At 64.8% G+C, this 12,295-nt stretch overlaps 1 protein-coding gene across 1 annotated transcript in view; it reads right to left on the bottom strand.

The window, feature by feature from the left end:
* The window catches only part of SH3TC1 (SH3 domain and tetratricopeptide repeats 1), a 20,581-nt gene that overhangs the window by 7,945 nt on the left and 341 nt on the right, over positions 1–12,295 (bottom strand). The window contains 9 exon segments of the mRNA XM_025051837.1: positions 3–1,133; positions 2,671–2,712; positions 4,343–4,476; positions 7,534–7,729; positions 8,527–8,603; positions 9,058–9,268; positions 9,962–10,108; positions 10,925–11,030; positions 12,203–12,293. Of these exon segments, the coding sequence (XP_024907605.1) occupies positions 3–1,133; positions 2,671–2,712; positions 4,343–4,476; positions 7,534–7,729; positions 8,527–8,603; positions 9,058–9,268; positions 9,962–10,108; positions 10,925–11,030; positions 12,203–12,293 (2,135 nt within the window).

Below are 12,295 nucleotides of genomic sequence, written 5' to 3'. Positions count from 1 at the left end.
GGCGATGGCCTTGCCGTGCTGCCCGTGGTGGCTGTGCAGCTGTGCCAGGCTGGCCCAGAGGGGGCCGCGCAGCGCCCGGCCCGAGCCCCCGGCCCCCGCGGCCAGCGCCTGCCTGAGGTAGTGAGCGATCTCGGAGGGGAGGCGGTGGGGCCGGGGGCTGTTGCGCAGAACCAGCTCCACGCTCCTGAGCGCGCTGGTCGGCGTGCCCCGCGCCCGCGAGGCCACCTTGGCGCAGCTCAGCGCCAGCTGCGGCAGGCACGCCCGGCTGTAGCCGTCCGCCAGCAGCAGGTAGCAGTCCGCAGGCCACGAGGCGTCCGGAGACCCCAGGGCCCTGTGCAGAAGCAGCAGCCTCTCCAGGAAGGGCAGGGCCTCCTCGGGCTGCTTGAGGCGCACGTGGTGCCTGGCCAGCAGGAAGCAGGCCCGGGCCTCGGCCTGCGGGCTCCGGCCACAGACCGCCCTCCGCAGCGCGTGCCTCAGGAGCTGCGACTCCGCCTCCGTCCCGCACACGTGGCCGGGCGTCCCCAGCAGCAGGGCGCAGGCCTTGGGCACCAGCTGCCCTCCTTTCTCCCGGTTCTTCTGCTTCAGGTGGACGGTGGCCAGGTTGGTGTACAGGGCCACCACCAGGAAGCGGTCGCCAAAGCGGCCGCCCAGCGCCCCCAGGGCTTCCTCGAAGTACACCCGGGCCTGGGACAGCTTGAGCTTGCGCACGCACAGCCGGCCCAGCAGGAAGCAGAGTCGGGCCAGGGCCATGGGGAGGCCCGTCTTCTTGGCCACCCCCCGGGCCTGCGCCAGGCGCCCGGCCAGCTCCTCCTCATCGGCAAAGCCACCGAATGTGGCCCTCAGCCCGGGCATGGCAAGGTCATACAGGCCGCGGAAGCAGGCCCTGTACCCAGGAGTGTCCAGGAGTCTCAGCAGTGAGCCCGGCGTCTCGGGATCGGCCTGGTCATCCTCAGCGTCCGGGCAGAAGGGGGGCCCCTCGGCGTCCGGCGAGCTCGCACCACTGGACACTGTGCAGAGACCCCAGGACCCTGGCTCCTCAGGACAGCCGTGGCAGGACTTGCATTGTTCTAGGACATTCTTCACCTTCTGCAGGGTCTCACGTGGCTCTGGGTGCAGGCCGGGCGGAGGCATTTCTGCAAGTCCCCAAAACCCCCCAGGTGGGTTAGAGCCTGGCCTGAACGCAGGCAGGCAGGCCGTCCCTCCCGGGCCACAGTCTCCCTGTCCCCGTGTCAGCGCCGTGCACGTACGCCTCCCCAGGGGCCTCCTGAGTGGCCGAGGTTCACGGGGAGAGCCCAGCGCCCTGCAGACGGCGGGAAGCCCGTGGTCACGCCCACGGAGAGAACACGGACCAGTGAGGCCGGGTAACCAGGAGGCCCCCTTTCCTCATTCTTCCCCAGTTTCAGAGACCGGAGCCAGAGCTCCGTGATCACGCAGAGGTCCCTTCTCCCTTTAGAAAGGGTCGGAGCCACCGAACGGGACATCCGTTCACGGCTGCAGCTGCCTATAGTCTCACCTCAGCCAGGTTCAGAATCTGAGGCCCACGGTTACTACAGTGATAAAGTAACAAAGGACAAGGACGAGGAGCATCTGGGGGCGTCCGCGCTGCCCACGACTGCCTGCCTGTGGACCGTGGGCTTCGGGAAGAGTCAGAGCCCAAAGGCTCGGCCAGCACTGAAGGGTAAACAAGCTCCATTTCCTGCTGGGAAAATGGGCTTAAAGGGGAGTTTGTTTGGCAGGAAAGAACCAGCATCTAAAGACTGTTCCGTTTTGAGCCCACGTGTAAAAAATGTTTGAAACTGACTGTCTCCTTGTTAGTCTAAAATTCAATATGCTTTAGTGGCAAATGTCCGGCCTGACTACACTTTAGATTCGCCGAGAAAACGCCCGTGTCCAGCGGAGGCAAAGGGCTCCCGCAGGCCTGGCTCCCAGCCGTGACCGCGCCCCTCGACGGCGGGGGACTTCGGGGGACTTTGCTGCCAGGGACCCAGCAGGTGTGGCGTGGCCCTCCCCAGGGGAACAGCGTTCTTCCCTGTCCTTACCCAGCGGTGGCTCGGGAGGGCACAGGCCCCAGAGCAGCCCTGGGGAGCCAGGCTTCCAGGCCTCCCCACCTACACCCCAGAGTGGCCTTGCCATGTTTGTGCTTAGATCGATCCCGTCCCCGGGGAATCTCAAAATGTCCTCAGGCACTGGTGTCCCCGGGCCCTCCCCGAAGCAGACCCTCTGTTGGGGGGAGACGGAGGTGCAGAGGGTGAAGGAGGGGTCTCCCCGGCCCAGCTCCTCGGGGTCGCAGCAGAGGGTCCATCAGCTTCTCTAACCCAAGGCTCCAAATTCGGCTCCCGCTTCACCCCGCTGAGCAGAGGACGAGGCGAATCCACTGCTCTAGCTTGTGAGAAAGGAGCCCAGGGCCAGGCCTGGGATCGGTCCATGCAGGGGACACCCGCCTTCATGGGGACAGTGCGGGAGGGCTGGCACGGTCGCCGGGCGCGCGTTGGCGCAGGGGAGGGGAGCTGCACCTCCACGTCTCCTGCCCCCCGCCCAGCAGCACCCCCGGTGGAGGAGGGAGATCTGCGCCCAGCACCCCCGGGCGGCCATCTCTGCGGCCTCTGCCCCCGTCATCCCTGAGGGCCCGCCCCGTGACAGAGGAGCCCCTGCCGTGTGGGAAGAACCCACCTTGTTCTTCTGGCCGCTCAATCTCAGCTGCTTCCAGTCTGTCTGAAAAGGAAGTTGAGAGAACCATCAGCCTCCATCAGCGCCCGCTGGGCCCGGGGCCAACCGAAGGGGCGGGGGCGGTGACACAAGGTGGTGACACCCCTGACTCCAGCGCCCGTGGGGCTGGGGACCAAGAAGCCTTGTCTTCCAGGGTCGGCCACCCCCGCCCCCCCGCGGGGCCCCATCTCCAGAGAAGCCATGGCTTCTGCTACCGCGCCTGTGGGAACGGGGTGGGGGCCGCTCCCCACTGAGGCTCTCCCAGGGACCGGCGTGAACCCCGCCCCTCCGTGCTCCTGACCCCCTCACCCCAGGGGCAGCGCTCCCCTAAGCCTCAGTGTCCACCTCCTCGAAATGGGTGGGCAACTCACTGGGTTGCCACAGAAATCGAATGAGAAAAAGAGCTGCAAAAAACACGGGCAGCGTGAACTATGTCAACAGCTGCCAACCATGACCGCATCCGGCAGAGAGGGGGCTGAACGCCCCCGAGTGAGCGGTCCCAACGCGGCTTCCTGAGAAAGGGAAGGAGCCACGTGCCAGGCTTTCTCGCGCCTCGCTGCGCAAAGGTCACTTCTGACTTCGCCTGTTTACGGAGAGAAACTGAACTGTGGGCCAGGAACGTTTACGTCTGCTGCTGGCGGGAAAGGTCACGCAGCCCATGGCAGCCAGCGGCAGGAGAGGCGCTTGTGCACACGTGTGCTTGTGTACGTCAGCGCCGTGTGCACGGACGTGTCTGGGTGTGCGGTACGTCTTCACGTGAATGCGTACGTGTGTGCCTGTGTGTCTGTGCATGTGCGTGTACGTTTGAGTGTGCGCGCACACGTGCTCATCTCCATCCGGCGGGATAGAGCAGCGAGCTGTAAAGTTCCAGCCCCAGGGCCTGCAGCAGTGACCGGCAAGTTGGCTCCAGCACCAGCCACAGTCGAGGACACCTCGTGGTCTAGGACGCGCTCCCTTTGTCTATTCTGTGCTCTGGGCCGCAGAGAAACCCTTTCCTAAGCACAGGGTGGTGAGGTGACATGGGGACAGCGCTGTCTTTCGGAGGTGGCCGCCCTGGCCCAGCCCCGGCCCCCCAGCAGTCAGGCAGCCAAGGCAGGGCAGAGGGCCGCCGAGCTGGTCGAGACAGAGCCGGCTGGCACGCGCTCCCCTCCTCCCCGGTGGAGCAGAGGGTCCACGTGGGCACCGGGGTTGGCCTGGGCACCGGAGTCGGCGTGGGTCCTGTCCTGGGGCAGCGGGAAGCCTCAGGGCCGCCTCTCGGCCTCTCCCTGCCCCTCTCTGTGCGTCTGGCCTGTCTGCAGTCCCTCCGTGCCCCACAGGCAGTGACGGCACCTGTCCGATGACAGGTGCTGGCAGTCAGTGTTGTCGCTCGTGGAGGAAGCCAAGCGTTCCCGTGGGGAAGGCGGGCGTAGGGGAACGGTGGACGGGAGCCGGGACTGGGCTGTACTCCGCTGACTAGACTCGGTCAGTCTAGAGCGAGGCCGGCCTCGGAGGGTTGATGGGACACCGGTCGGTTGTCCCTCCAGAAATCTGCCCCAAGCGAACGGTCCTAAATACTCGGCACAGGACGCGCTCGGTCCCCGCAGCCAGTGTGTGTTGCGGGGGGCGGGGGGGTGCCCGCAGCAGCACCTGCGCCTACCCAGGCTGTACGCCGCGCAGAGGTCCATGCCCGACGTCCTCGTCAGCAGCCGCCTGGCGTCCTCCTCGGAAAAGTGCCCTTCCTCGCCGAAGAACGACCTTTCCTCCTCGCTGAGAAATATCGCATCTTCCATCCTGGGAAAAGCGAAGCGCCCCGTTCACGAGTGCAGGTTCCGAAGCAAACGCCGCTCAGTGAGACCCGTTTCCACTTCCTCCCTCGACGGTCATCCCCGCGCCCCCCTCCTGTGTCCCACAGCAAAGAGCTGCGATGACAAATGAAAACACAGGTGCCTCGTCTGGCCAGAAGCAGATGCCCGGGAGCCGACGAGGCCGTGACAGACACAGCGGGTCACGGCAGCCTGGGACGATGAGCTCCTGGGCAGCCTTCAAAGCTCCACTTCAGATGTCCCTCCCCCCGCGAGGCCACCGGGGCGGCTGTGGGCAGAATGGATCCTTCACCCAGGAAGCGCCCGCGGCCCCCCGCCCGCGCTCCGCCGTGCCCTGCACACAGTGCCCGGCACAAAGGCCTGCGTGCTGCGTGGTCGGGGACAGGGAGAACGGGAGGGACAGAGGCAGGGCACGAGAGGGGCAGGGACGAGGCCATTTCGTTTCTAGGACTAAATTACCAGTGTCATACAGAACTCCGAAATGTGCTTTGAAACTTGGAGCTATTTTGAGAAATTACAGAAAACCTTAGAGTAGCTTGTGGGACACTTGACAAAATAACAGGCCTGTGTCCTTCAAAAATATTAGCGGCGTAAAAGACAAGAAAGACCGAGGAACTATCCCAGACCAAAGCTAGAAAACTAGGGAGAAAAGACAGCTGGTAACGTGCGGCCTGGAACCTTCTGTGGCTCGAGCGGGCTTAATGGGAAAACCAGCAGAATCCGAATCAGGCCTGCGGATAATAGTGCTGCGTAGTGTTAACGTCCCGATTCCGACAGTTGTCCTGTGGTTACGGAAGCAGACGTCCTGATGTGGGGAAATGCTGCATTGTTTAGGAGTAAAGGGACCTCGTGTTGGCAACCTATTCTCAAAAGGTGTAGAAAAAACTAGAAGGAAAAGAGAAAAAAACGGAGAAGGCAGACGTCGTAGCACGGCAGCATCCGGGCCCCGGGTGAAGGGCGTACAGAGACGTCACGCTGCTGTCGCAACTTTTCCCTAAACCTGAAATTACGTCACAGCAAATTAGAAGGAAAATCAGAGTAGGCACGAGGTGGCTCATTAAACGAAGGATGAAAGCCAGGGCCCGGAATGGGAAAGGGGTTCGGGACACGGCCATCGAGTGGACGAGGGAAGCCATTAGGGCCCCTCCTGCTGTCAACGGGCCGAGGGCTGCAGCCACACCGGGTTGAGGGAGGGGAACAGACTAGCCCATCCCCCCGGCTCTTCCGCCTCAGACCCTTGGAGTTTCAGGATCTGCTTCAGTCACAGGACCCCCAGCTATGTGCCAAGAAGCAGTGGTCTCCCCGAAGATGATGGCAATCATCTATACCAGGGGACCCCAAACAGTGTTCTACAGAACACCAGCTGGGACGTTTGTGTGACAAAAGGATTCTGGAGGTCGGCTTAGCGTGGGAAACACATCTCGAGAAAAGGAAGAGTTTCACACTTCTTGGTGCCTTCTGTGCGCTGCAGACCACCGACCAGGGCGCGTGGCGAGCACATCCCCATGCACATGAGGGTGACGAGGGTGGTGACAGACCATGGGAGGGGACACTCTCTGGGAAATGCCAGTCCAGCTGCCGCCCTCAGCACCCGGGCCCAGCCAGCTTCAAGCTGCTGTTGACCAATGGACGAGAGGCACAGACGGCCGGACACGTAAGTTAGGGGACACGGCGACTGGCAGGGCACGTCACGGTGCCAGAGTGGCCTCCAGGATCTGGCCTGGGAGGCGGTGGTCTGTCACAGTGCCAGACAAGAGTGAGGTGGGGCGCCAGGGCTGGCGGGGCCCGGGAAGACGAGCGTCTCTCACCTGGGGGAGGCGAGGACGGGCCCAGAGTCCTGGGACTCAGCGCAGGGCCCCTTCCGTGCTCCCACATTCCCCGGGCTCCTTGACCAGGGTCTTAACAACAAAAGGTCAAGTGCAAGGGAAGAGAATTCCACCGAGATGGGCACAGCTCTGCTCGCTGACCACTGTCCAAGACCTTCACTGCTGCCCAGGGCCGGGCAGGAGGGACACAGGTGACCAGGAAGTCCTCCCTCAGGATTCCTTGTTGGGGGCGGGCAGACACATCGACAGTGGGGTGTAGCAGGTTCACGCAGGGGAAAAGCTCAGCCAGGATGAACGACCCCAGGGAGGGGACTTTGGAGAGGGGCCTTGGGGGCCAGTGAGAGCCCCCAGGAAAACAGGAGGGTTAAGATCGGGGAGGGTGACAGCAGAGTCATTCTACGAGGGGCTGGCTGACCCGCAGGCGAACTCAGGAGAGCCCACAGTGAGCGGCAGCCTTTGAAATCGCAGGTCACTAGGGCCTGTGTCATGGGGGGGCCTTGAAGGCTGGGCCCAGAAGCTTTCAAGGGTTTTATGATTGGAAGCGGCGTGGAGCACTGAATAGAACAGTGTCTCCAAATTCATGTCCTCAGAAGGCAACCTGACTTGGAAATGGGTTCTTTTCGGGTATAATTAAGTTAAGCATCCTGAGACGAGGTCATCGTGGATTATTCCGGTGGACCCTGAACTTGGCGGTGTCCTTATGGGAGAGAGAAGGCTCCGTGAAGACGGAGACAGAGCTCGGAGGCATGAGGCCTAGAGGGACACCTGGAGTCCCCAGAAGCCAGAAGAGACAGGGAGCACCCTCCCCTGGAGCCTCCGGAGGGGACGCGGCCCCGCCGACACCGTGAGCTCAGGCCCTGGCCTCAGAACTGCTGCTTTGGGCCCCTGCTTGGTGCTCTGGACTCCAGCGCATGTGGACGGCTTTGCGTTTCAGGGAGTGACCCCTGGCCGCGCCTAGAGGAAGAACGCGCGGGGCCCAGACGGGAAGCTGACAAAGGGACAGGAGCCTGGGCTATCGGCCCAGCCCTGGGGACAGACCTGGGAGCAGACTCGGTGATGACGAGAAGCAGGTGGGAGGGGACAGGCTGCGCCGTCCAGGACAAAGTCCAGGTTGTCACCTGGGAAGCAGGTAGACAGTGTCGGGGTTCCCACGGGGGCGGAGGGACGGGCTCAAGAAGGGGCAGGCCTCAGCCACTCACTCAGACACGTGGCCCTGCACGCTGACAAGACTCGTGGGCACAAACCCGACCTGGCCCGAGGCCACATGCCGGCCGACGAACCAGGGCAGGCCGGGCACCTGGACGCCGAGGATCTCGATGAGGTCCCCACTTTGGAAGGTCACCTCTTCGGGCCCGGAGCCCTGGTAGTCGGCCACCGCTGGGGCCAGGCCCATGCCTGTGGGAAGGTGGGCACGCGGTCAGCCCTAGGGGCGGGGCCTGGCACACGGCGGCCCTCAGCCGGGGACACGCAGTTCTGCTATGGAATCATCTAAGGCTGTCCGGGGTGGCCATGAACTTGGCCACCGCACACGAGGGGGTGGATATCTCCGTGGTCCTCGGTGGGGGGGGAGGTGCTTTATATCCACCCCGAGGGAGAGATGCTGAGGCCCAGAGACCTTAATTAAGGTGGCCTGGGGCCGTGTCCTCCAAGGCCAGGCCAGGCCCAGCGCACATGCAGCTGTGAACTTGAGTTTCCCCCACCCTTCTCCGCTGGGGCCTCATGTCCATGGAACGGGGACACAAGGCCACCCCACACTAGCCAGCCTGGGGTAGAGCTGGAAGCTGTTGACCAGGAGCCTAGGCTTCTAGTGGGGCTGGCTTTTCAAAGAAGACCCTGCCACATGGTCACCCACTAGTGCATGTGGCGGATTCAGCCGCGGCCCGGTCCGCGGCCCGGTCCCCATCCCAGGGCCCTCGGAGGCAGTTAGCAGAGACCGGGAAAGGGCTCGCTGAACCGTCTGTGGGAGCCGCACCCTGGTGACCAGGAGCCCCCGCCCGGCCCCGCCATGGGCTGCGTGAGTTTGCACCGGCCTCTCTGAGCCTCGGCGACGCCCTTGTGAGCCGGAGAGGAGTCTAGCTATGTCTTCTGGCTTGGAGAGGAGGCAGGGCAGCAGCAGAAGCTTCCAGAACGCTGGTGCCCGCCCTCCGTGCCCACGTTTCTTCCAGGGGAGAAAGGCTAGCGGGAATACTTACCCATCAGCTGGGCGCCCGGCGTCACAGGCTCACTCGCAGAGTCATCGCAGGGGTCCCAGGGGACCCTAAGAGCCCATCTGGGAGGGGGAGAGAGGCCTTTGCTGCAGGATTTCAGATTTGGGGCAGAGTGAAACCGCGGAGCCTGGACGGTCAGCGGAGCCTGGACGGTGTCTCGCTCGGACCCCACCCGCTTGCTCGGCCTTGGCCACTGTTCCCGTGCGCTTCTTTCCTGTGGGCACCTGTCGTGTTGCTCCCCTAAGAGCTCCTCAGGACGAGCCAGAGTACAAAGCAAGGTCCCATCAGCACCCCCTGCAGCCACCTCGTCCCAGGACAGCCCTCCGGGGGGTGCCACTGTCCTGTCATGCGTGGGGCCCAGCCGTGCGGTGGCTTGCAGCAGGAAGGACTGTGGCTGGGTCTGCCGGGGGCTCACACTGCTCTCCGCCCCGAGCCCCTCGGCCCAGGTCGGGCCGGGGCCAGGGGCGTCCCCGAGAGGCCCGGCGGCGGGAGGGAGAGGAGCGGGCGGGCACCTACTGGTGAAATGGGATCAGAGGCTCTGGCGTGGCCGCCGCTGCTGCCTCCCTGGAGGATGCTCCGAGGCTGGGGGTCGAGGGGTCCACCGCTGGCGCTGCCTCTCCCGGGGGGCCCGCCGAAGCCCGCCTCAGGGGCTGGGGGCCCCTCCCTGCACCCCAGGGAACGGTCATTGCTCTCACATGGTGGTCAGGACATAGGACGAAGAAATGACCTTCAGAGCGACAGAGGGTGGTGATTCAGAGTGGCTGGACACAGGGACGGCCATGCAGGGCCCGTCCACCCCCCCAGGATCGGGCGAAGGCAGCGCCTGCACGAGCCCTCATCCCCCGTCTCTCCATCCAGCCGCCCAGACGCCGGAGGCCCGGGCGGCCAGACTCTGGGTGAAACCTGGGCTGGGGTCCCGCTCTGCCCCCCTGGACTTGCCCCGGGAGCTGGGCTCAGCCACAGACTCGTGGGGCCTCAGTCTCCCCTTCTGTGCCGTGAGGGGCCAGATGGGTGACCTCAAGGGCCGTCCCTGCTTGGGCCTCCACCCCAGGGGGCCCGACCACAGCTGGCCGCCTGTGTTCCTCCCCGTGGCCGTGGGAGTGGGGGGGGCGGGCAGCTTTACACCCCGCTTGCTACAGGCTTACAGCCCTTTGTGTGACTGCTGTGGCCCTCGGAGCTACAGCTGAGCCAGGAACGCAGCATGGGGGGCCGTGCCGGCAAACCCCTCTTCTGACGGGGTCTTAGAACTAAGCGGCAGGCCTGGGCACATCGCTGTCAGGTCGCCCCACGCACCCCTCCCTGCCTGAAGCGCCCTGCCAGCTTCCACGTGCACGCCTGCAGGGCCCGCTGCTGCCCGAGCCCCGGCGTCCCCAGTGCACCGCGGAGCTGGCCGGGGTCCCTGCTCCCCGAGCGGCACCACCTTCCTGCGTGAGGAGGCCCTCGTGCGTCAGCTTCAAGGCCTCCTCGTCCACGTGGACCCGGATGGTGGTCTCCTCGTCCTCATCGGGCGCGAGCAGCCAGAAGGCCTGGTCCACCAGCAGGCTTTCCAGGCAGTGGTGAGTGAAGCCTGGGGGAGCCAGACACGCCTGGTCACCAGGGCTCCGGCAGGCAGGCCGGGGGGCCAGTGCTGGCCAAGCCCTGCACTGACCAGGCCCCGGCTGACCCTCGCCTGCCTCTGGGGACTCAAAATAACATCCACAACACAGCAGCCACCGGCCCGACTGTCTGAGCTGCAGGTGGACCAGCCGTGACTGTGGACAACTTGTTTGACCACCCTGTGCCTTGGGAAGGCTGGACGAGGACAAATCACTTTCTCTCGGCCCCTCGGTCTCTGCGTCTATGAGCTGGGACGAGAGCGTTTAACGGGATCACGCACGCAGGTAAGGGGTGGGGCTGGGGCGGCGTGGGCCCTGCTGGAGGCACACAAGGAATCATCCCTAGAGTTCTTATTTTACGACTTCCTCAGGCCTCAGACCGGGTGGCGGAGCGAGTTCTCCAGGAGACCAATCGGACCCCACAGACGCCTCCCCGTAGAGTGGAGAACGTGCTAGAAGGAAAGCCCTGAGGTGGGGCGCGAAGTAGCAGCTTCGAGCTACTGGTCCGTGCCAGGCAGCCGAGCTCAGCTTCCCCCGGTTCCGGTCGAGCGGAGCCGGGCGGGCCAGCACCGGACAGATCTGGAGACTGAGCCGAGCCTTGCGGGCGGGTGGGCCTTGCGCGTCTGCGGCTCCGCCCCGCACAGCGCCCTCCTGAGCGTGGGCAGGCACGCCAGCTCTCCGGTGTCTAACCTACCCTAGAGCCCCTGTTTGTGACACAAATGCTCGGCATGTGACAAGTTCCTGCAAGGGGAGTCCCCGTGGCCGGGTCTGGTAGGGAGTCGCTTTACCAAGAGCGTGGTAGGTGGAAAACTTCCAGATTTCTTCGAAGGTCTTGAAGGTCACCACGATGCGGTCCTGGTCGCTGTGGAGGGACAGCAGCCTGGCCGACAGCTCCTTAGGGGAAGAAGCAGGAATCAGAAACAGCCCCAGCAGCTCTGAGGCGTCCGGCCACCAGCACGACAGAGCCACGCGCAGAAACTCTGCAGAGCGACCTGCCAGGGGCGCGAGCTCGCGGCTGACTCCCCGGCAGCCTGGCCGCTCCCTTCCCGCTCCCCGGTGCCCCTACCAGGCCCTGCTCCTTCCCAGAGCTCGTGGGACCCTCATGCCCTGGACCCGCACCCCCTGCGACTCCCCTCCCGCAGCTCCGCCCCTCCCCCTCGGCGACACGCGGTTCCGCTCTGCTCCGGCCGAGCCCTCGGCCCCCCTCTTCCCGCTGGCAGCGCTTTCCGGGCTGACCCCAGTATCCTCCTGGTCTCCACCCCGTGAACACTCCTGGTGGGGCACTAGGGCGACCCCAGCTGACCCTGCTGCATTCAGGAAGTGTGCGAGTCGGGGGAGGGGCTGCTGTCATCACGGACTGACCGTCAGTACATGGACAGCCGGGAGGCAGCCCTGAGCCAGCGGCTTCGCCACCCACCCCGCCTGGCGCCATGGGCGCAGCTGAGTACCATGCGGATGCTGCACAGCGCTGCTCCACTCATAGGACCCTCACGTCGGCCCCCGGTGTGATAATTCTGAGAGTTCACGGGGCTAAGGAGCATCGGCCAAGGTCAGGCAGGCTGACTGCAAGGTCAGATGGCGACCGCCCAGCTCCAAGCCCCAGGACCTTGGCCGTGGGGAGGTCGCCTGGCCCAGCCCCCTCCTCTACCATCCTGCCAGACCGTCGTCCATCGTGCGAAGGCCGACAGGGCCCTGGCTCCATTAAAATCAAAGAACGGGATCAACTCACACTGGTTCCTTTTACTCCCAATAAAAGAGACCTTAAAAATGCTGGCGGGGGGAGGGCACAGGAGGAAAGGGGTAGGGGGACGTTGGGAACGGGGTGGCCCACGCGTGGCTGGGCCCGCAGGGAGCGAGCATGTCCATTGAGTGAATGAGGAAAGCCATTAGGGCCCCTGCAGCCAGGACGTCCCTGGGAGGGCCGGACATCATGAACCCTCTGTCTCCTCGGCCCGCCCCCTCCTCCGGGCAGTCCTCCGTCCTGTTCTCCACTGCGGGCCCTGCGCTTGTGCTCACCCAGGCTCGTGCCACCCGCGTCCTCGGACCCGCAGAGGAGCCGGACTCACCCCGAGCACACGGGCCACTTCGCAGCTGTCGTTCTCCAGCAGGCGGAGGCGGCCCCGCAGAGCCTGCTGCAGGCCGGGGTCCGGCCGCCCGCT

Source organism: Pteropus alecto, unplaced genomic scaffold (assembly GCF_000325575.1).
Source record: "Pteropus alecto unplaced genomic scaffold, ASM32557v1 scaffold5, whole genome shotgun sequence".
Taxonomy (NCBI): domain Eukaryota; kingdom Metazoa; phylum Chordata; class Mammalia; order Chiroptera; family Pteropodidae; genus Pteropus; species Pteropus alecto.
The sequence above is the reverse complement of the archived record's forward strand: the minus strand, read 5'-3'. Positions and strand labels throughout refer to the sequence as shown.